The 23459-nt window shown below is 35.2% G+C and overlaps 1 protein-coding gene across 5 annotated transcripts in view; it reads right to left on the reverse strand.

Annotated features, from left to right (window-relative positions):
- LOC145660531 (uncharacterized) overlaps nucleotides 1-23459 on the reverse strand; it is a 39472-nt gene that overhangs the window by 9570 nt on the left and 6443 nt on the right. For 4 of the 5 annotated variants that reach the window (XM_081725714.1, XM_081725710.1, XM_081725715.1 and 1 more), the window contains exons 2-3: nucleotides 937-1148; nucleotides 217-576 (exon numbers count right to left, since the gene is read on the reverse strand). In XM_081725714.1, the coding sequence (XP_081581840.1) occupies nucleotides 217-576; nucleotides 937-1144 (568 nt within the window). In that variant the 5' untranslated portion in view covers nucleotides 1145-1148. Of the gene's footprint in view, nucleotides 1-216; nucleotides 577-936; nucleotides 1149-9356; nucleotides 9510-23459 lie in introns of those variants that run through there. The other variant, XM_081725711.1, reaches the window with a different exon arrangement.

Here is a 23459-nt window from a genome sequence, read left to right on the forward strand (position 1 = left end):
TCAAGATAACTTGATGAAATATACGTAAGCACAGCTTGACAGGATAATTAAATGGGATGAAAAACATAATTAATTAGCCTTTAAGTATGAGCAGCTTAAATATAACTAGCCCATTGTATTTACGGAATACATGAGAACCGCGAGCTTTACGTACTTTTAGAAAAAGCTTGACGCTTCAAAAAATAAACAAACAAATAAATAAAACTTTGAACTAACCTTCACATATTGAAGATGAACGGTCACTCTTACTTCTCTCTGAGGATGTGAAGCAGTTTGGAGGTGTACCACTTGAAGCAGATACTTGGTCTGCATCACCAGAGTGAGGAAAGTTACAGGCACGTGCTTCCTCTGCTGTGCTAGAAGAGTTTGGTGGAGTTGGATAGGGAATATCTATTTTCCTTACATTTACTGATTCTCGCATCAAGAATCCCTCATGATCATCAGTAGAACTTTCCCCAGGTAAAATCACTTTTTTTAACTTTCTCTTTCTGAGTCTACTGTATTCCTCCTCATCTGATTCAAGATGAGAGGTCTCTTCTGCTTTACTCAAATGCTGCCTTGCTTTCTCCAATGTATCTGATGAATGAAGAGAGAGAGAGACGCTATTTGTAAAGTACGAAAACACAAAGGCTTCTGCTGAAATACTCTATGAATTCACATTAGTATTCAATGTAGAATTAGAGTGAAACGAAATAAATTCCTTGCTCAACGATGATTTAAAGTTTCTTTCCTCACATTCGATATTAGTTATTGGAAATGTAAAACGCACAGTCAATGTAAAATAATTAAGCCAAGTTTTAGTTTTGATATGTCACAATTTTCTTAAATGTCATGTTTAGGATAACGCAGCGATTTAGAAATAACATCTGGAAGATTCACAGATATAAATTTACAAGATTAAATAAATGTCTTGAAAAAATGGCAAAGGTGGCTTACCATACTCCTTTAGAATTTTAATTGCGCATGGAGCCCAATCATCCTCTGGAGGAGATAATTTCTTTAGAAGCTTATACAAGCTATCATTGGAACGAACATTCGGGTATTTACAAGATGTGCCACTCTCGTGTATCCACAGGCCTGCTATGATTCCAAGTGCATCATCCTCTTCAATAAATTTTACAAGAGCATAATTCTTGAAAGTCATCTTCCTTTAAATAAATAAGCCCAGAAAAAAGGAAAAACTATTACTGAAATTTATTTTTAATACACTTGTATATGCAGATTACAAATTAAAGTTTCACACACCCAATAAAAGATTTGATTTTCATTTTGCACTCGTTAAAATTCGTAAAAGTAACAAAAATGCTATAATGAACGAAAAATACATGTGAGAAATCTATTACCCAGCAAGACGTGACGTGAGAAATTGGTTATGACAAACATCTTGCAAGACCATTACAATTAAAGGAATATGTACGCTAAAAAATATACATACAAAAAATTTGAAAAAGTTAAAAGAAATAAACCTAGGAAAATTATAAACAAAATCTTAGAGAAGTACTAAGGGAAGAGTAAAAATATTTTTTTTTTTCTGAGCAAATAACTTTGTAAATAAAGTGGCCTTATGATTTACATACATTAACATGTATGTATAAGTGGAAATACAACCTGAGAGGAACCATGAGAAATCAGTATCATTTTCTGAGAGATTTGAGAAATGGGTATCTCAAGTAAATGGTCTGACAATCTACTAACACTATAAATTCCAAAACTGGATCTTGAAGAAAATGGATCTTTGAAAAAGTCTTTTCTGTCCTCAAATTTCTGACATAATATAACAAAAGATTCAGAATTTTTAGAATAAACAATGTTTTTTACCACAACAATACTTCCATCTGATGAAAGGCAACACGAATCTGGAGGGGAAGTACTTATTCTGTAGGACTCAAGTGCAACATGTTTAAACTGCAGAGCAGAATCGCATCCTTCTATTATGGGACCAAGAGAATGTGGAGCAGTGAATTTTGGAAAATTTTGTGAAGATGAATTATACCACTTACCCGAATGGATAATTTCTCCAAGTCTTTTAGCAACCTGTGATAAAGGTTTCTCACCCTTTCGAATCTGTTTCTTAAAGAACTGCAAAAAGTTCTCAAAGCGAAAGCTACTACAATTGTCCAAAGCCCCAAAGATTGTAACATCATCAGAAATGTGTAATAGAGCATGGAAATTGTGTGTTAGAAGTCTGGATCCATAAATTTGCTTCGTCATTTTAACAAAATGAATCAGAAGATCTTTGGCATATTGTTGATAACGAAAGCACAACTGAGGACTTAATAATATAGTCATTGAGATTGAAAGACTTAAGAAGTGTTTATAAATGTTCAAATATTCATATTGTAGTATTTTTGATAATATCACAGGACCAGTGTATAACAAAAATAGCCTGTATTCCGTTGCCTTCCAGTTTTTCAATTCACTTAAACTTCTAGGTTTTCTGCTGAATTCGCATGGGATATTCTTTGAAACTGATATAAGCGATGATGAGATTGCATTTTGAATTCTTGCTGGGAATTTCTGTGGAGCAGCACCGAAAACCCAATTAAAAAGTAACGTTCGCATTACGCCGAGACATACAACATGCATGTAATCTAAAGGGAAACTCTTAATGAAATCTAAGCCTGGAATCTGTACCAAAGGGGAAAGTGCACGATGAAAGTCCTCATCTTCTTGTTGCAAGAAGCCTTCGTGTGTTCTTGGTCGACCATTCAAGTGTGGAAATACCAATCTATTATCACACCAGACACCCACTTCCTTGCACCGAGTACATGAAGAATAGCCTGTATGTCCTTTCGTTCCCAAAATGTATGATTTTGCTGGGGCATCACAAACAAAACCACTTATTACAACTTTTATTAGTTTATCTCTAATTAACATTCCATGTTCAATTAAATGTACTATTTCCACAATAAATTTGTGAAGAAACTCTGCGCAGCTTTGAGGTTTGCCCTTTCCATAGTATATTCCCACAGGAAACACAACTGACTTTAAGGTTGGTGTGTTGGAAACAGACACAAGAATGGACCAAAATTCTCCTCTACTGCTTCTGAATAATGGGAGCCCATCAATACCAACCAAGAGAGAAATATAATTTTCAGTTTTTTTCTCTAAAAATTTTTCCAGAAACACAGATAAACCGATATGGCAGTAATTACCCGGTTCAATCGCATGAATAGCAACACTTCTGGGAGTGGATAATAGAGTTCTGGCATCTGAAGGCAAGGCAGTAAAGCATTTGTGTGCTTTCAGTATACAGAGAAGAGTTGTAAGTGCCACTTGATGTATTTTGTATTGAATTGCCCATTCAATCAGCTTTTCTTTCATAAATGTAGATTCATTATTCACAACGAAATCATTGTATTGAGAATCAGAATCACTATCTTTGGATTTCTCTGAGTGAGATGAATCAGACTGGCAGAGAGAACTGATATCACACAAATCATGGTGGTAGGATTCGGGAAATGAATCATTCGTAATAGAAGGCAAAAGTGCTTCAAAGTTATCTGTCTGTGAATGACGGATTAAAGTTGAAGGCTGGTTATGAAATTCTGCAGGTTCCAGAATATTCTGTTGTAGATTGGAGGCAACACTTTCAATATTTTGCGTCGTACAAGAAAGAGGGAAATCAATTGAGTTTATTTTTTCCAGCCTCCGTTTCTTCCCAGAACGAGACAAATCAGTGAAGTTCTTTCGCAACATTGTGCCTGTTAAGGAAAAAAAAAAAGCAACTAGAAGAAAAAAAGCACAACATAATGGATATTAATAAGAAAACATTTATATATATATACAAAATATGGCGCTAAATTCGTTGTACAAAAGCAGAGGGATGATTCCTGAGAGCAAAATAAAGAAAAAGTTCCAATAAACATAGGGCGAAAAGTGCATCATTTAGGTGTTGAACAGTGCCGAAAACGTAAGAAAATTAACTTTAAGGACTCATGGCTCCACTACTATGGGACCGATCGTGGTCGGGTCATAACACAGCCCTCCCAGCAGGACATTGAAAAAATATAGGACAATTTGGTTTATACAATAGAACATTGTGCTCTGAAGCGAAAAAAAAAAAAAATAATAATAATAAAATAAAATAAAATAAATAAATAAATAAATGTATTGTAAGAAAAGGCCACCCTTCACTCCAGTGAGCAACTGGAAACACGATTTAGATTAATACAGAGTAAGAGCATATACAACATTTTACTTTTTAAACTTAGTAGACCTTTATTTTCATTTATTTTCGATATTGAAGAAGGATATGTTAGATATCCGAAACAGTTATTATAATTTAAAATAAAGTGTGTTTTAAGCTTTGATCAGTGTTTCTTTTGTTAAAATAATCAATCCAAAGCCATGGATAGTCTTACTTTAGTAGACCTGCTATTGTTTTGGAAAAAAAAAAAGATTGAAATAAATGATTTGATATATAAATAACTGGAATGATTTGATATTCATTAGCTTTGCTATCTAAATAACTTGAACAAAAAAAAAAGTTACTAAACAAAGCAATATTTATTATAAAAAATAATAGCTGTGTAATGAAATACTTGAATCTAATTAAATATTGAATTATTTGATCAATGTATTTCCCTCTAAAATAAATAATATAACAGCATTTTATTCTTCATAGCCCTGCAAATTATATATACACATTTCTAACAACTGTTATACAACATAAATTTCAGGACATTTCCAATTCATAAATAATTTCCAGGACATTTCCAGGATTTTCACCATTTTTCTGCATTCCATGACGTTTTCAGGACGTTTTTACGAAACACTTTTATTTCCAGGTTTTCCAGGACGCGTGTGGACCTTGCATATTATGTACAGCAATATTGGAAGACGTTGGGATATGTTGGTGAATACCAACATACCTCAATGCCGAACCAATACTGCTGCACACACTGCTGAAAGAAAATGCTAACACAGCTTGCGTTACAAGAGACTGGAGCACGGTAAGGTTCCTCAGCTAAGCTTCATTGAGGAAGAATAAGCACTTAGGAAACAGACAAAAAAAAAAAAAAAAAAAAAAAAAAAAAAAAAAAAAAAGGATAAAGAGCAAATTAAAAAAAAAAGTGAGGATTAGTGACTTGTCCCTTAAAAAATGCTATGACATATTGCTAATATATAGCAACTTAAATCATTACTGGAACTGTCTTTGGCTTGTATTTTTAGTAATGCAATCACTAAAAATATAGGACAAGATTAAAATATAGGACAAATATACACACATTTCAAAAAAATTGGGAAAAAATAGGAAAATAGGACAGCTGGGAGCCCTGCATAACATCACTTAGGAACTAGTGTGTACCTTATCCAAATATCCATGTTTCAGAATCGTGCGGCATTTGCACATTAAAGCTTAGAGAGGCATTTCGGATTTAAGTACTAATCAACTGCCTCTACAAAAATTGATGCGCAAATGCCGCACGATTCTGAAACGTGGATATTTGGATAGGACACATACTAGTTCCTATGTGACGCTATGACCCGACCACAATTGGTCCCATAGTACTACAGCCATGGATCCTTAACAGGGTTGGCAAAAACCATGGTTTTTATTTAAAAAACCAAAAAAAACCGGTTTTTTTGGTTTAAACCAGGTTTTTTTGGTTTAAACCAGGTTCTTATGGTTTAAATGATTTGCTCTATATATTCATATCATATATGGACAGAAATAAGTTTGTTTCGCCTTGATGTTGTTATGCAACAACCGGGTTATGCTGGAAGGGGTCACATAAGCTTAAAGCGGAATAAAAACCGCTTCTCGAGTTACATCCGAGAGAAATTGTCCTCCATTTGAACTCAGAACCAGGACTAATTGGCCACAAATGCGATACGTCTGCCGACTCACTCACGAAGGAATCCTGACAAAAAATACGTTATGCTGATCTTTACATACTTCTTAATATAACTGTCAAGAGTCATTTCAGAAGGACAAAAAGATAAACAGTTGCACAAGTGAAACCATTACACAGAATTACATATGAACAATTTCAAAGTACTACGGAATACAGAAGAACTAATTTAGTTCAAGTTAGTAAACAACGATTTTTATTGGTCCAAATTAAAGAAATACACCGACTTAATCTGCATATCAATAAGAAAAATGAATAAAGATACGAATTATTTGAGTCCGCTTTGGCTCAAACTCATTTATACATAAATAGATACCAAAAATACTTATTTCACTAAATGCCTCTCGTGGGGTCTATATGACCCCCCCCACACACACACACAGTACGGCATTTTCGATGTATTTTATCAATAGTAAACATTGAAACGAAACAATATTTAGAATTTTTCTTCGATTGCAATTACATAACAATAATAACAACTACAAAAAAATCACAAAATAAACTTGTAAAAAGAAGTTGCTTTTGTAGTATAATCTTTTTGAGTAATGAATGGAGAATTTAGGTCTGAATATAATACAAATAATATACGGGAGTGAAACGTGATAACCCACAAATGTGTGTTCATCAAGATTTTACAAACACTTATACTTATACGGACATTTTTTGTATTTTGGTTTAAACCAGTTGGTTTCTTTGAAAAAACCAGCTGGTTTAAACCTTGGTTTAAACCATGGTTTAAACCACCTTGGTTTAAACCAGCCAACCCTGATCCTTAAAGTTAATTTTCTCACGTTTTCGGTAGTGTAACACCTAACAGTTGTACAACGTATTTAGCGCCATACTAATATATATAAACTAACTGGCCCGTGTGGAAAAATAATAAATATCTCATGGCGTTTGTCGTATACATAATTAAAAACTTCCTATTAGTTTCCAAAAATATAGAAAAATTTATAGTACGTAGATATGACCTAGTTTCCCACATTTAAGAAAATGAAAGTCTTATGAAAGAAAACACTTCAATCTTTACCATATCTTTCTTACATGACTTAAGTGCTATTACTACACAGTTATTTCGCGTCAAATCACATTTGTAATATGCTCAAATTTAAATTTTGTGTGTTCTCAAAACAAGTTTTAAAGTCAAATCTAGCACACACAATCCATTTACATTATTGTGGACAATTTAGTTTCAATTCACTATTTACAAAGATTCATAAGTGATTATGAAAAATTTAATAGCAGTGAAGGAAAAAAATATCCTAACTAGATAACACACATAAATCATTCAAACTCAGCTCTTTTTTGATAAGATTGTGCTTTTTTTCGTACTACTATATTTTTTGTAAGAATCTACATAACGGGTTGAAGATATGAGTGAACAGAGCTTTGATTTTTTTGTGAAGTGAAAATTTCGTGCATTATTACAGAGAGAGAGAGAGAGAGAAAATGACAATAGCATAAGAGACAACAGGGCGCAAAATTTCAAAGTCAGACTCACTCGCCAATACAAAAATGATGGTCGCCAGTATCTCTCACGTACAAATTATGACAGGTCCCCCTCCCATGGTCCTTGGTCTGACAAAGAGATTGCATTAGGGCATAAAATTTGAAACCCAGTTATCTATTCTAGGCACTGGGCTGTCCCCCAGCTGTTCTAGCTTCAAACAGCGGGGAAAACGATCTCTCGCGGTGACGCGCCAGGAGGCAAACCATTCCGATTGAGTGTGTGAAAGGAAGGGCGAATTACAACGTTGTGAAGACTTCACATTCCATGTTTTCTCTCACTACGTGACAATTATTTTCGTGCGAAACAAACTGCGCAACCCTGTGAGTCTAGGCATAAACCATTCCTATTGAACACTGGTCGCCAGCTCTAAATTTCTAGTCGCCAACAACCTAGAGACTTTAAATTTTGAACCCTGAACAAGGACCAAAGGGTCATCTCAATCCAATCTTTTTTTTTTTTTTTTAACTTTGACTTTATTTTTAGTTGTGTTTCCAACAAAATGTTAAATATGTACGAAAAACTACTTTCACGTTATTCATGTTTCCTCCTTCGAGGACCTTCGGGTCAATTTGATCGTGGGTCAAGATGACCCATCCGCCCTTATAGGTAGAAAAATTCTAGTGCTAAGTTGAAACTGAGTGAACATACGAGGTGTAGCACATCACAATTCCTTCATATTCAGCTTCAACATTTTTCCTCCATTATTTCCTTAAAACAACCAATAATATTTGTTGTTCATTGTAATTTTTTTTTTTTAATACGCACATATCAAATTTTAGGAAGTTTTCAAGTCCATTCTTTTCCCAATATGTGGACCCATTCTGTAACACTAGTCCTTTTGTCATGACCTAATTGAACTATTCTAATATTAAGATAAACTAGTGATATTGTACAATTTTCTCATAAACAAGCCTGGCCTCCCACAATGACATGAAGGCCTATTAGTAGAGACAGGATTTTGTGGTGGGAGATCCGGGTTCGATTCCCGGTGGGAGCTCATGTGGTTCGGATTCCACGTTAATCAGTAGGTCCACGTCTCATATAGTCTCGTTGCTGAACGGGGCGTTAAATTCAAAATCAACTCAACTCAACGATTTTGTGGTAAATAAGAATTCGTAATTTCCTTATAAAAAATATGCGTAAAGCGAGATAAAATCTGTGAACAAAAATTTCAATGTAAGAACACTATTTTCCTTAAGAACACGATTTTCCTTGGCAATTACAATCAGTTACCTTTTATTTCACCTTAATTTCCACTCATCAATCATCATGACATGAGCTCATGCATGACTATATGAAACAATATTTTAGCTTTTAAAAAATAACACTAAGCATCCTCATTGAACAAAAGTGTCATTTGGGGGGCAGTGGCTCAGTGGTAGAGCGTTCACCTCTTGTGCTTGGCGTCCCTGGTTCGATTCCAGATCGCGCCCTGTGGACTTTGTGGTGGACAAACAAAGTGCTCGTGGGCTTTCTCGGGGTTCTCCAGTTTCCTTCCACTTTCTTCATTCCACCATTTCATTAGTGTCATCACAGTCTCCTTTAGCCTAACACACATAATCGTGGGACGTAAAACTTACATATATCATTTTTCAAAAGTATCATTTAAAGAAAAAACACACACATATAGAGAACATTAATAGAAAACATAACTTTAGTATTCACAGTTTACTTATGCAATTAAGACGTAAGCACTGTTTTAATGTTTTCCCGTGTTAAATTTGTTCTTTTGTCGGTATGTCGTAAGAAGAAAGAACTCTCTCCACATCAGCATTTGAAACTGATATGTACGTACATTAGTTGGAGACAATTTCCAGCAATTTCTGAATGTTCATCTAACATATCGCGCAACGCTCCTTCCACACTATCCACTTCAACAGTCGACACCGTTTGGACTTCATTTTGTAACTGCATGTAAAATTTCAAAAATTCATAGTGGTCTATTCTCTCAAAAATGGGAATTTTCATCCCATTGCTAGAAAACTTACCATCAGGTTTTGCAAGTTTGAGCTGGGGAAGATGATATAATGATGTCAATGTCTTAAAGATATCTCCAGCTGGATCCTTTTTACGCATGCTAGCCAGTGTGTTGCTGCATGCCACTCCAACTTCCTTGAACTTCTTTTCGACACTCTTCTTTCTCTGTTCACTCAACTCACCTAATTCTTTATTAGTTTCTTCCTTAAATATAAGTTGCGCCACAAGTTTATATTCGGACATTAGTTCATTTACTTTTGGAATAACTTTATGGGCCAAAGGGATGTTGGAATTTTCGAAGCACGTTATCAAGTCAGAAATAATGGTAATGAATAAATGGTAAAAGCGTTAAAAAATTGTCACTTGCGTAAATTTCGTGGAATATCGCGACTTGTTGCAAATTTCGCTAATTCGGCAGAATTTCGCGTTTAATTGCGAGCGTTAAATGGCCTAACAAATAGTGAAAAAACATATTTTAGGTACACAACAGTTTTATACCAAACTTATACATTTCGCGTGTCACCAAAAAATCGTGTCTCTACCTTTTAGCTTTAGTAATTTCCAAGCCAACTTATCCAATTGATTATTTTCTGTACTTAATTCACATAGTAAAACCGAGCGAGCAATATTGAGTGAAGATGGATCAGTAGCCCCCAGGGCACGTTTCCTCTATTACAAGTCGATACAGAGGGGGGTCAGTATTCTAAGAACATTGATCTCTAAACTTAAACCGGAAAATATTTACTTTGAGTCGCACAGTGACTTTAACCCGTTCTTAGGCTGTCAAGGGTAGTCATTTGTCCAAATTGTCATAAAGGTGGAGGGCTAAATGTTAAGCCATACCAATTTTAGAAAATTTACAGGTATAGAATTTGTTAATTTCTCTGCAAAGAAGAAGTAAATGTGAGGTAAGCACAATTTTTTTTTTTAATGCAGAAACTGATTGTATTTATTTGTTTGTAGTAGACTTTTATGAGGGACTATGTCAGGAGGCGCAAAGAGACTATTTCGCAGAACGGTACATCTTTGACCGACCTTCCAACTCCAACTGGTATGGGTTAACATAAATGCCAAGGTAGACGACAATGAGCCTTGTAAGAAGAAAATTTACTTTGGGTCACAGAGTGACTTCAATCGCGTCTAACCCGCTCTACTATTACTACTACTAATTTCGAGAACAGACCATAACAAGCCCTGCGGGGCTTCTGACCCGCCCTACTACTAGCGACCCAAAGTAAAGAGTTACCATAAGTCTTCTAACCCCCTTCCCTCGCAGCACGGTTGGCAAAAACCATGGTTTTTATTGAAAAAACCAAAAAACCATGTTTTTTGGTTTAAACCAGTTTTTTTTCTCGATTAAACCAGGTTTTTTTTTTTGTTTAAATAATTCACTCTATGTATTTATATTAGATATGGACAGAAATTAGTTTGTTTCGCCTTGGTGTTATTATGCAACAACAAGGTTATGCTGGAAGGAGTCACATACGCTTAAAGCGGAATCCAAACCGCTTCTCGGCTTACATCCAAGAGAAATTGTCCATTTGGACACGAAACCGGGGCTAATTGGTCACAAATGTGATTGCCGACTCACTCACGAAGGACTCTTGATAAAAATACGTTGTACTGATCTTTACATAAGCCTGCTTGTTAATAGCTATAATTGTCAAGAGTAGGGATGGCCAGAACCGGTTCCTGTTGGAACCGTTTTTCGGGTCTGAACGGATCCGGTTCCAGAACCGGTTTTTCGGATCCAGATCCGGAACCGGTTCTTCGGATCCAGGTCTGGAACCGAAACTTTGTGACGATCCCTACACTAAACACGAGCTGCTGGAAGGCTGTGAACAGTGTGCTAGATGAAATGGTGGAAGCGACAGGCAGGGGCCCAGGCAGCGGCCGCTTGTCTCATTTGGCTAAATTAACTGGGTAACTGGCAAACTTAATTGTTAAACAGTCAAACTGGCCAACTCATTTGGCTAAACACCCACTGGTGGACCAAAATAAAAACAAAAAACACTGGTGGACCAAAATTTTTTTCTGGGGGCACAAGCGAGTCTGGGCGGGGAGGGCACAAGCGCATGGTCCTCTTTGCAGTGTTTTGAAGGTGAAATTTGTGCCTCCTTTACGGGTCTTTGGGGGCTTTCGGATCCAGGTCTGGAACCGGATTTTCGGATCCAAGTCTGGAACCGGTTCCTAAGATCCGGTTCTGGAACCGGAACTTTGTGGCCATCCCTAGTCAAGAGTCATTTCAGAAGGACTAAAAGACAAACAGTTACACAAGTAAAAACATTATACAGAATTATATATATATAAATCGGGAAACTCCCGCCTTAGCCATTGGGAAAATCCTGTTATTTAAATGTATTTGTGTGTAAAATTTGAAGGTCAACATATCATAATCACTACGCTAAAACTGAGGTATTAAATTAAAAATTGGGTATGTAGATATTCAATAAAATTAAAACAAAGCGAAATCCAAGCTGATGTTGGAAGCTACGTAGGCAGTTGATAAATTTTGCCAATTTCTATCAATATGTTTAAGCAACCTTGGCTTCTTTATAAAACAAGTAGAAATATATAATTTGGTTTCATTTCGTATGTTTAGGCTTAAATTCCTTATGAAATACCAACGTTATCACGGAGAGGACTTTCGCTTAAAGAGACACCTCGAATTGCTACTTGCTTTACACTTGAAAGATGGGTTCAACCGAGAATTGAACACGGGACCCCTCGATTAAAAGGTGAAAAGTAGATAAACGTAATGCGGATGGTTTGATATGTGGAAACGTCACCATGAAGTTCACACGATTCAAACAACAAACGTTCTTTTTTTTTGGGGGGGGGGGGTTTAAACCAGTTGTTTTTTTGAAAAAAAAACCAGCTGGTTTAAACCAGCCAACCCTGCCTCGCAGAGTTATATTTTGTGAAGTAAGTCACAGTGATGTTAAATGTGTGACCTACAGTAAAGAGTTGCCCTTAAGCTATATCCTGAATCAATTCGAGCTATATTCAGATATTCTTTTTAAATATTGCATGTTGCAGTAAGGTCTTCAAATGCTTGTATGGGTTCACTCGAGCAGGCGGTTCTACCGAAAACAAAATTTATAGGTAAAATACAATGTGAAATACTTTTCGTAAAAAAAGCAGAGTGTAAATATACGTAATTTCTGTCAGTGGATATCATATTGAAATACATTTTCAATTGTAGTGAACGTATTCCACATATAACTATTTACTGAAGCGGAAGAATACAAGAATGCGAAGAAGGTGAAAATAAACGGCGGGAAAGTTCCGTTCGTGTTAGCAATGGACGACTGCGATAGATATAATGTAAGCATACGATTTTATTACGAAGAATTGAGTGATAAAGAGCGTCGTATTATAGTTTTTTAAGCGTCATGGTACTACCATGAGCAAAATAAATGACGCGTCTCTTTATTTTGAAGTTTTTTGAAAATATCTCCGTTTTCTTTATGTGTTTGAAATTTCGGAAGGTTTCCCCAGCAGGACAGGTTAATAACAAACCCGTTTTTAATATTTGTGTTAGATATTAGCTTAAAATAAAGAAATTAGAAGCAAAAAACATTAAATCGACAGAAATCTCGAGAATTACCAACTCTGCTAAAGTGGGAAATTTTCAAGAACGCGAGGGAATTCTGCAGTTCAACACGAAGCAGCGACATCTATGTCATTGAGGGAAGCGTGGATTAGATCCACAAACGAAAATTTTAACGAAATATTTCTAGTATGTCTTATTATATGCGTTATCAGCGAACTCCAAATATATGAATGTATGCTAAGTATTAACGTATAGATAGTGCAAATAGTGGAAATTACCTATGGAAAAAGACGAATTGTTAGCCCAATCGTAATGAAAAATCGTCTTTACTGTAGAACAGGTTCAGCTTACGTAAGAGAGCAAATAACTCAGTTAGGTAAAGCAACGAGTTTGTATACCGACGGTAGACGGTTCGAATCCCGTGGAAGTACTGTTGTCATTTTTATCACTAATGTTATTTTATTTATTTTGGAAAGAATCAAATTGTAACATATGTGTAAAACTCATCACGATACCAAAGAAAAAAAAAGAGAAAATATCGTCGCATTTGCATTAGTGTCTCTAATTTTTGTTTGCAAACAGATTCGTAATTATTTCCCCTGTGCTCACTGATGCATAACGAATGTTTTCCAGTAAATGTTAATTCTAATTTGGAGAATTTTATAGTTTCACAATGTTTCTTACTACATAGTCTTCTATCCACGTGTTTGGATATTTTGATAACAGATTTCCCTATTAAATGTTTAATTTTCTCTATAAATATTTGTCTTAAATTGAAATTGTTTTGAATTTACTACATAAGCAAAGTTGCCCGAAGGAGGGGAGCTCAAGTAATAGATATTCTACGTAAAAGCAACCTATTGTAGAATGATGATGCTTCTTACCTTCAGCACATAATCTTAACGTTAGAGAGTCAGAGAGAGAAAAATCCTGGTTTTTCCTCCTCTATGACCACCCATATTAAACCTCTTCATATCATTGTTCGTCTCACATAATTTCGGCTCTCCAAAGACATTCATATTTATTATTATTATTATTATTATTATTATTATTATTATTATTATTATTATTATTATTATTATTATTATTATTATTATTATTATTATTAATGAATATGCCACCCTTACATAATGTTGTAACTTTACACATCTTAGTTTAAAGTGCTTTCTTTAATAATAATTTGAGCAACCACGTCACAAAATTTAAAAAAATGAATAAGAAATATATTTAGGGCAGACAAAATGAATAAGAAATATATTTAGAGCATCCTTTTCTCCTTCGTGAATGTAATATCACGTAGCATTTTTTATTCTACTGAAGACGACCCTAGGCCGTTATGGTTAGGTAACAAAAGAAATACCTAATATATTTATAGCGCCCCTTATCTGTAATATTACCTCTTCTTTATTTGTTCGAGGCTTCCTTACACAACCAAGGGTGACAAAAAGAATAGGAAAAGTGTCTAAAGATTACAAAAGACTTGATATTTTGTCAGAAACAAGGCAGTATATACACAACATTGCTTTCGTTAACAAGTTTTTCACCCTTGAGTCGCTTATAAAATTATGCAGAATAACTTTTGCCGATCATTGTTCTAGAGGGATTTGTCCAGGATGGTTTGGTGTCGAGCTAATAACGATAAGTATATTTATTTACATCACTGTTAAAGAAATAGCAAACTTTCTGAAAGGAACTTACTTAGGAAACAGATCTTCCTTCTACTTAGCCAGAGCCCACTCTGAAAAATTGCATCTGGCGTTCTGAGTGAAAGTTCTATGGGACTATTAGAAAAATATATTCCCGTTTTCACGCTGATGGTAGAATTTCTTAAACAGTTATTGAATTACGTTCGAAGGGTAGGCGTAAATAGCGCCCCCGCAACAATGTGGCGTGGGGACCGCACAAGCTGCAAGGCCAAAAAATATACAGAAAATATGCAGGGGCGGAGCAGGCCAAATTTTCACACGGGCAAAGTGACTTTTTGGCGCCCTTCCCCTAGTAGTAGCCTATATTTTACATTTTATCATAGTGTTTTTAATAGTTTAAACCAGGAGCGTCATTTCAGATTTTGCTTTGGGGGGGGCAAGACCTCTTGATATAAGTAAAATTTCGCGTTTTTCACTGATTTACTACTATTCTAATGATAAAATCTATATACATCTCAAACTCACGGGGGGCAAATGCCCCTCCCTGCCCTCCCTAAATGACGCCCCTGTTTTAAACCCATTTTCAAAAAGAAATCCATTACCTAGGAAAAGTTCACAAAGAATATGGCCCGCTATAAAGAATACCAACTCCACCGCCCCCCCTGGTCTAGTGGCTAGCACGCCTGCCTTCTGTGGTACCGGGTCCAATTCCCGGTGGATTACTGTTGAACGATAAAAGTGGTTCGGATTCCACTATAATTAGTATCCACATCTCCCTTGCCCATTAAGACATAACCGTGGAACGCTAAACTCAAGCAAACAAACAAACAATACTTAATTCCCGGCACTCTTTATTCTACATGCCATCTCTCAATTTTTCGATACAGCCCCCTTAGTACTATGAAACTCTCTTCTTCCATAGTGAAATGGAAAAAGATCATATAATTGCCACTACTTTACAAGAATATAAACCAAAAACGTCAGTAGAAAGCACATTATAAAATTTACTTTTTGAGGCTCGTTTTGGTGCCCCTCTTTCTCTGGCGCCCCGGGCAGTCGCCCGGCCCTTAGTCCGCCCTTGAAAGTACGGACGCATAACTAAGGACTGCGGAGGAGAGGTTAACCTTCATGTTATGCCACTGGTTTGACGTGTTTGAAATGTTCAGTAAGTGATCAGTTGGTGAAATAATTTCGACGGTTACTGATGTTTAAAGTTTAGCTAAGACAAAGCTACCTAATCAAATACATTTGATATCGCGATGTCACAATTCGATTTTTCCTCACATAAAAAAGATAAAAACAATAGTAATAAAAACCCTTACTCGTACTGGGCTCCTAACTAACTAACAACCTAATTCTTACAGACTAGTTGCTCTGACCAACTGAGTTTCGATTTCTTACGCGAAAGAAGTCTGTTATATTAAGAGGCATGCTTTTCATTATCAAAACTGTTCGAAGTAATACGAACATGGCTTAAGAACAGGGACGGAACTGAATTACCACTTGATTGACCTTGAGGGCAAATCACCAAAGCGTAGCTATAACGTAAGTTCAGCATGCATTTCTCTGGAGTTGTGTTCAGTATTCCTATCTGCCAGTCATGCTTCTTCGTAGGAGTAATATGTTACAAACCTAACCTTTCGATAGAGCACAATGACAGAGAATCAAAATTAATGAATTCTTGCCCTTGTGAACTTGGGATACCACCATGTGCAATAAAACTGTCGCGTCTTCTGAAGTGATATTTTATCGAAAATAACTCGTTTTCCTTTATATATCCGAAGTTTTTGAGGGTTTCAAAATGAGGAAACGTTACTGACAAACAAGGACGCATTTAGGGGTGGGTCCAGGTGGTCCGGACTCCCCTCTGAAATCCCAACTTCTCTGTAAATTTAGCCTAAATTTAAGGATTATCTTTTAAATTTTATTATAATTTATCCTAATATTGAAGTCGGACTTCTCCCGAAATAAATTACTGCATACGTGCCTGCTGACAATTTTCAATATGTTCCTTAAATAAGTAAAATAACTAAATTAGGAGCAAAAAGCTTCAACACGGGCTAACTTTTGTCCACTGCCTATATTGTTAGAAGGGATATTAATAGCAAAAACTGCTAGGCAATGCTGAACCTTGGAACTTCACTCCGAACAGCAAGCTTATTATTGAGAACTACATATGAAACATTTTATCAAAACGTATTTAGCTTTTACCTGGCATGAAATTATTATATACACCAAAATTCACTCTCCTAAAATGTGTATCTAAACATTGCTCTACGTATCTACGAAGCAATGAAAATTATTTATCGAAATATGTGAGCAGGGAATTCTAACAGCCAACCATTTTATTTAAATCATAGTAAACCCTGTAACCGGGCGTTAACGTGAAGACAAAGCTTGGTCCATTGGTAAAGTGTTGGAAGAATATAAACTCAATGTTCGTAGGTTCGAATCTATCCACTCACCATAACATTTTGTTCTTATGTGTAACGATGAAATAAGAAAGAAAAAATGTATAACCGTTAAGACAAAACTTCAACCAAGTCTGAAGAGAACAATACTAAAATAGTAATACAATGACGTCAACCAAAAATTATTTCATGTAGCGTTTGGACGAAATTACAGCTGTTAACAATTGCAGAAATAAAAACAGGCTGTAATGCAGTCTAGACTTCTGAATGCATTTACTTCCTGAAAACTTCCGTCTCGTCATTGGTATGCCGTTAATCATTGTAAAACCTTTCAATTGGAAGTGAAATGACACAAACTAAAACAGTTTTAAATCAATAAATGTCTATGTGTAAAAGTAGGTGTCTTTTATCTGTAGTTCTGAGTTCCTTTTACTTTGAAGTGACAAATGAGAGAAGAAAGTATGGTGTTCGGAAAAAAAAATCAAATTTGAGATTTCAACGAATTTACACGTATTCTTACACCTACCCCTAACACCGAAAAAGTTATTTTTCGATAAATGTCCATCAGTTCGTCCGTCCGTTCGCTACACTTTTCTGTGCACTCGCCTAGAAGCCATACTTGAACATACCGTAAATTAGTTGAAAAATTTACGGTATGTTCAACTTATCTGCACCAAATTTTAGTTTAAGATTTTCATAGTATTTCCTATAGTTTTATTTATTTCCCTCCTACTCCCAAAACAAGGGTAGTTTCCTGTACGATGAAAATAAAAAAAAAATATTTTCTCATAACTGGCTCTAACGATCTTGTTTTCTTTCTTTTTTTATAAATCAATATTTAATTAGCAACCCTATTTTGTGGTATAAGGCATTTATCTGAGAAAAATCTACAAGGGGTAGTTTATACTAAGGGGGTGAGTTTTTTCTCAGTGATTTTCTCAAAATGGACTGAAATGTTTTCGTTCATATTTCATAAATAAAGATTTCATTAATAACTTATCAATATGGCATAACTCGTTTGTCCTAAAAAAATGCGAGGGGTAGTTTATTCTTGGTGGAGTGTTGTCTGGGCGATTTTCCCAAAAACGACTCAAAAGAGTTTATTCATATTTCAAAAATAAATATTTCGTTAATAACCGAACAATATGGCAAAACTCGTTTGTCCTGAAAAAATATGCGAGGGGTAGTTTACTCTTGGGGGTGTTTTTCCTCCACGGTTTTCTCAAAAATGAGTCAAGCAATTTTGTTCGTACTCAGAAATAAATATTTCATTAAAAACCTAGTAATATGGAATAACTCGCTTACCCTGAAAGAATCCTCAAGAGATAGTTTATTCGGGGAGTTACTTTTCCCTCACGATTTTCTCAAAAATTAGTCGGACAATTTTATTGATAATTCATAAATAAGTATTTCATTAATAACCCTATATTTTAGTATAAGTCATTTCTATGAAAAACAATTACAACGGATAGTTTATTTTTGGAGTCAAGGTTTTTTCCCCGACAATTTTCTCGAACGACAGGCGATTTTGTTCAAATTTCGCAAATAAATATTTCATTAATAACCAAAAGTATATCTTAACTCATTGTTCGAAACAATTCACAAGAGGTAGGTTACTCCTGACGTGTTCTTTTTGAACGACTTTCCCAAAGTGACTCATTTGATTTTTTTCATATTTCATAAACAATGATTGCATTAATTGGTCTATTATATGTCTAATGAAAATGTGCTCAAAGTGTGAGTTAGTTTTGTAGTATGGATTTTCTTCAATCGAAGTTTTTTATTCGATAATCTGACATTCGACGTATTTGAATAATACGATAATTTTATTCGTATTATCCAAATACACACTTCAGTAACAACTGCGGCCTAACACGGTTAAGAAATTGAATTGAAAAAGTTTAGTGCGGTGGCCCTGTAATTGAATATTTTTTAAGAAACTCCCTAGGTTTTTGTGGTAAACTCAGGCTTTTCTTTTTCGAGCGACAAAAGAGAGAAGAAAATATAGTGATTGTGAAAATAATATCAAATTCAGATTTCAACGGATTTACATGTTTCATGGAGTCTACATACCGAAAATGCGACTTTTCGACACCCGTCCTTCCGGTCCGTTCGGTACACTTTTCTATGCACCCGCCTAGAGGCCATACCGTTCAACGTATCTACACCAAATTTTAAACTTAGGGTTTACATAGCATTCCTACAGAAGATTTTCCAATTTTTTCCTACCACCTAAAATAAGTGTGGTTTACAAACAACCGAAAATCGAAAAACGCTATTTTCTCAAAAACGGTTTTAACAATTTTGTTTATTTTTCATTAATCAATATTTAATTAACAACCCTATATTGCTATTGCAGTATCAGATATTTCTCTTAGAAAAATTTACGAGGGGTAGTTTATTCTTGGAGGTGACTTTTTCTCGACGATTTTCTCAGAAAAGACCCTGGCGAATTTTGTACACACTTCATAAATAAATATTTGACCTTACAACATGATATAAGTCAATTGACCTGAAAAATATATGAGTAGTAGTTTATTCTTGGACTTGAATTTATTCCCAGTGAGTTTCTCAAACACGACCAGTTGGCAACCCTGTATCTCGACAACGAAGCTGAATTCGAAAACTGCAAGAGGACCATTTGTCTCCTTTTGATGTCACGAATCACCTCCCGAAGTTTGTGGACATCTTTCAGGTTCACCCTTAATGAAGCTTCTTTTCGAAAAGTTAACTATTAACTTTAGGCATTGTTTATCTTTTTTTAAATCACAAATGTCGTTATTAATTTTAAGGCAGAGAACTACTTCTGAGAGAATAGATCTTGAAAAATAATTTTAAACTTAGACTTTGGTTTCGAGACATTCCAGACAAGACGAGACATTTTACAAGCTATCTCGTGTCCAAAACATTTGCCTCGTATTATCTTGGATGTCACAAAGCGCGTCTTGTCTCTTTCTCGAGACATGTCTTATCTCGTGCGCATTCGTTAACACTTGGGAAGGATTATCTTTCTACTCAAAGCATTGTTTTTATAATGGTTGCATATTTATGATAATTGCTTTCCACATAAATTACAGTCCCTTCAGTTGAATTAATTTTTATAATTATTATTATTGAAATTGCAATATCTAGTTTAACGTTGGACGATTATGCACCTACGCTAAGGGAGGATGATGATGAATGAAATGGTGAAATGAAGAAAGTGGGAGGAAAATGGAAAATCTCAAGAAAACACATACCCATGCACACGGTATTTGTCCACCTCAAATTTCACTTGGCACGAAGTGGAATCGAGCCACGGACCCCCTGCACCAAAGGTCCCTGCAATGCTTTATTCTTATTATTCTTATTATTATTATTATTATTATTATTATTGTTATTATTATTATTATTATTATTATTAATAATAATAATAATTGAAGCGAGCTTAACGAGTTTCAACCGTACGACTCAACCAACGTTTGGGTGCCTGTTCGTTTGTCTGCTCCTCTCATAAAAGACATTTCATTTTAATGAAACTAGTAAGTGCCTTCTTTTAGCTCTGCGAAGTAACTATTGCTTGGAATATGAATCTGTAAAACATAAGAGGTAAAATTAACCAAATGGTGCAAGTTTCCACTTATATATACAAAACAATTTTGCAATATCAACTACGTGAATCTTGTCCCATAAAGAAGCCGAAACCCCTACACCGAAGAGCCCTCCGAGATTTGATCATTGTCCACACGGACTGAAATTGTCATTTGAAGCCAAGACTTTAATATGAAGCCAATAATTTCTTTAAAATAGACGGAAAATTCGGAAGTTATAAGCATTTTCATATTTTTGCCTTTTCCCATAAGGGAACCGTAGCCCCCTATACTGAAGACCCCCCCGGAGATTTGATCATTGTTTACTCGGACTGAGTTTGTCATTTGGAACCAACACTTTAATACGAAGCAAAATATTTCTTTAAAATAGACGAAAAATTCGAAAGTTATAAACATGTTAATAATTTGGCCTTTTCTCATAAGGGGGCCGTATTAGCCTACACTGAAGAGCCCCACGAGATTTGATCATTGACCACTTGGACTGAAATTCTCATTTGAAACCAAAACTTTAATATGAATCCAAAAATTAAACTTTTACATCAATTTAAACTGACTGGGTTCCAGTTCCCCCCACTATTGTTTAGTTTAGTTAACTGGTAATTTGTGACAGCTTCACATCATCAAAAGAATGTTTCACTTCCCCTCCCCTCCCCCAGGAGTTCGTGCTGGATCCACCACTGGAATCAATAGACACTCTTCCTATTCTTTTTGTCACCCTTGATTGTGTAGGGGCTCCCTCGTACAAATAAAGAAGCGGTAATATTACAATCAAGGGGCGCTATATATTAGGTATTTTTTTAGTTACCTACCCCTAACCGCACAGGGCCATCTTTCGTAGAATAAAAAATATTACGTGATATTCCAATCATGAAAGGGGAGAGCATGCTGTAAATATATTTCTTATTCATTTTGTCTGTCCTGCTTATCAAAAATTACTTTCTGTTGGAAGGCTACTGAAATGAGAGGGGCAAAATAAAAAGTCGTACCCCCTCCTACATGGTTGCTCAAATAAGTACTAAAGAAAGCATTTTAAACTAAGATATTTAAGATTTAAACTAGGAAACTAAGATATCCTACATTATGTAAGGATGGCATATTCAGGATTATTATTATTATTATTATTATTATTATTATTATTATTATTATTATTATTATTATTTGAATGTTTTTGAAGCACCGAAATTTTGTGAGACGAACAATGATATGTAGAGGTTTAAGATGGGTGGTCATAGAGGAGGAAAAACCAGGATTTTTCTCTGTCTGACTCTCTAACGTAAAGATTATGTGCTGAAGGTAAGAAGCATCATCATTCTACAATAGGTTGCTTTTACGTAGAATATCAATTACTTGAGTTCTCCTCCTTCGATCTACTTACCTTATGTAGTAAATTCAAAACAATTTCAATTCAATACAAATACATTGTAAAACTTTTCCGTAATTAAACATCTAGGGAAAATTAAACATTTAATAGGGAAATCTGTTATCAAAATATCCAAACACGTAGATAGAAGACTATCTAGTGAGAAATATTGTGAAACTTTATAAAATTCTCCAAATTAGAATTAACATTTACTGGGAAACATTCGTTATGCGCCAGCGAGCGTATGGTGAGCAGTGAGCACAGGGGAAATAATTACGAAACTGTTTGCAAACAAAATTAGGGACGCTAATGCAAGTGCGACAACAGCATTTTTTCTTTTTTTGGTATCGTCATGAGTTTTACACATACGTTACAATTTGATTCTTTCCCAAATAAAAAAATAAAAAAAATAACCGTAGTGTAGTGATAAAAATGATAACGGCACTTCCACGGGATCGAACCCGCTACCTTCAGCATACAGACTAGTTGCTTTAACTAAATGAGCTATTTGTTTTTTCACTTGAACTGAGCCTGTTCCGGTAAACACGATATTTCATTACGATCTTCCTACCAATTCGTCCTTTTCCATAGATAATTTCCACTATTTGCTCTATCTTTATGTTAATACTTAGCATATATTCACATATTTGGAGTTTGCAGATAATGCATATAATAAGACATACTAGAAATATTCGTTAAAAGTTTAGTTTGTAGATTTAATCCACATTTCTCTCAATGACATAGATGTCGCTGCTTCGTGTTGAAATGCAGAATTCCCTCGTGTTCTTGAAAATTTCCCACTTTAGCAGAGTTGGTAATTCTCGAGATTTCTGTCGGTTTAATGTTTTTTGCTTCTAATTTCTTTATTTTAAGCTAATATCTAACACAAATATTAAAAACGGGTTTGTTATTAACCTGTCCTGCTGGGGAAAACTTCCGAAATTTCGAACATATAAAGAAAACGGAGATATTTTCAAAAAACTTCAAAATAAAGAGACGCGTCATTTATTTTGCTCATGGTAGTACGTTGAAACCTACAATCAACCGTGCGAAGTGTAGAAAAGTAAAAATTCAGAGCAGACGAATTTCTCCTCGCAGCAGACCATTTGTACGCGGGAAAGCAGTGAAGCCATTTTGAAGTTAAGAATTACTACTATTATATAAGTGCTTTTGAAGGTAAAAATTATTGCAGATATTTAATGTATGTTTCCACTATCCTCGTTTATGCGTATGCCCTTGTTGCTGACCCGCCTGCTCCCTACGGACGCACCCCTATGCTCCGCTCGGGCCTCCTGCTGCTCTCCTGCCCTGATTCGGTTAGACAGCATTCGTGCTTTTTAGTGGCCACCTAGACAAGTTGGTTCGTGGTTCATTTCATTTCATTTTATTTATCCTCCATTCTGTACAAACTTGGAAATAATTTTCCGATAGTACATGGGATTCGTCATGGTTAATTGATGCAGTACATATATATTAGACACGTTTGTTAAACATAATTCATACTTTTATACATTATAGTAATTTGAAATATCATTATACCAATACTACAGC

This window comes from Thermobia domestica, chromosome 9 (genome assembly GCF_964235325.1).
Source record: "Thermobia domestica chromosome 9, izTheDome1.hap1.1, whole genome shotgun sequence".
Classification (NCBI taxonomy): domain Eukaryota; kingdom Metazoa; phylum Arthropoda; class Insecta; order Zygentoma; family Lepismatidae; genus Thermobia; species Thermobia domestica.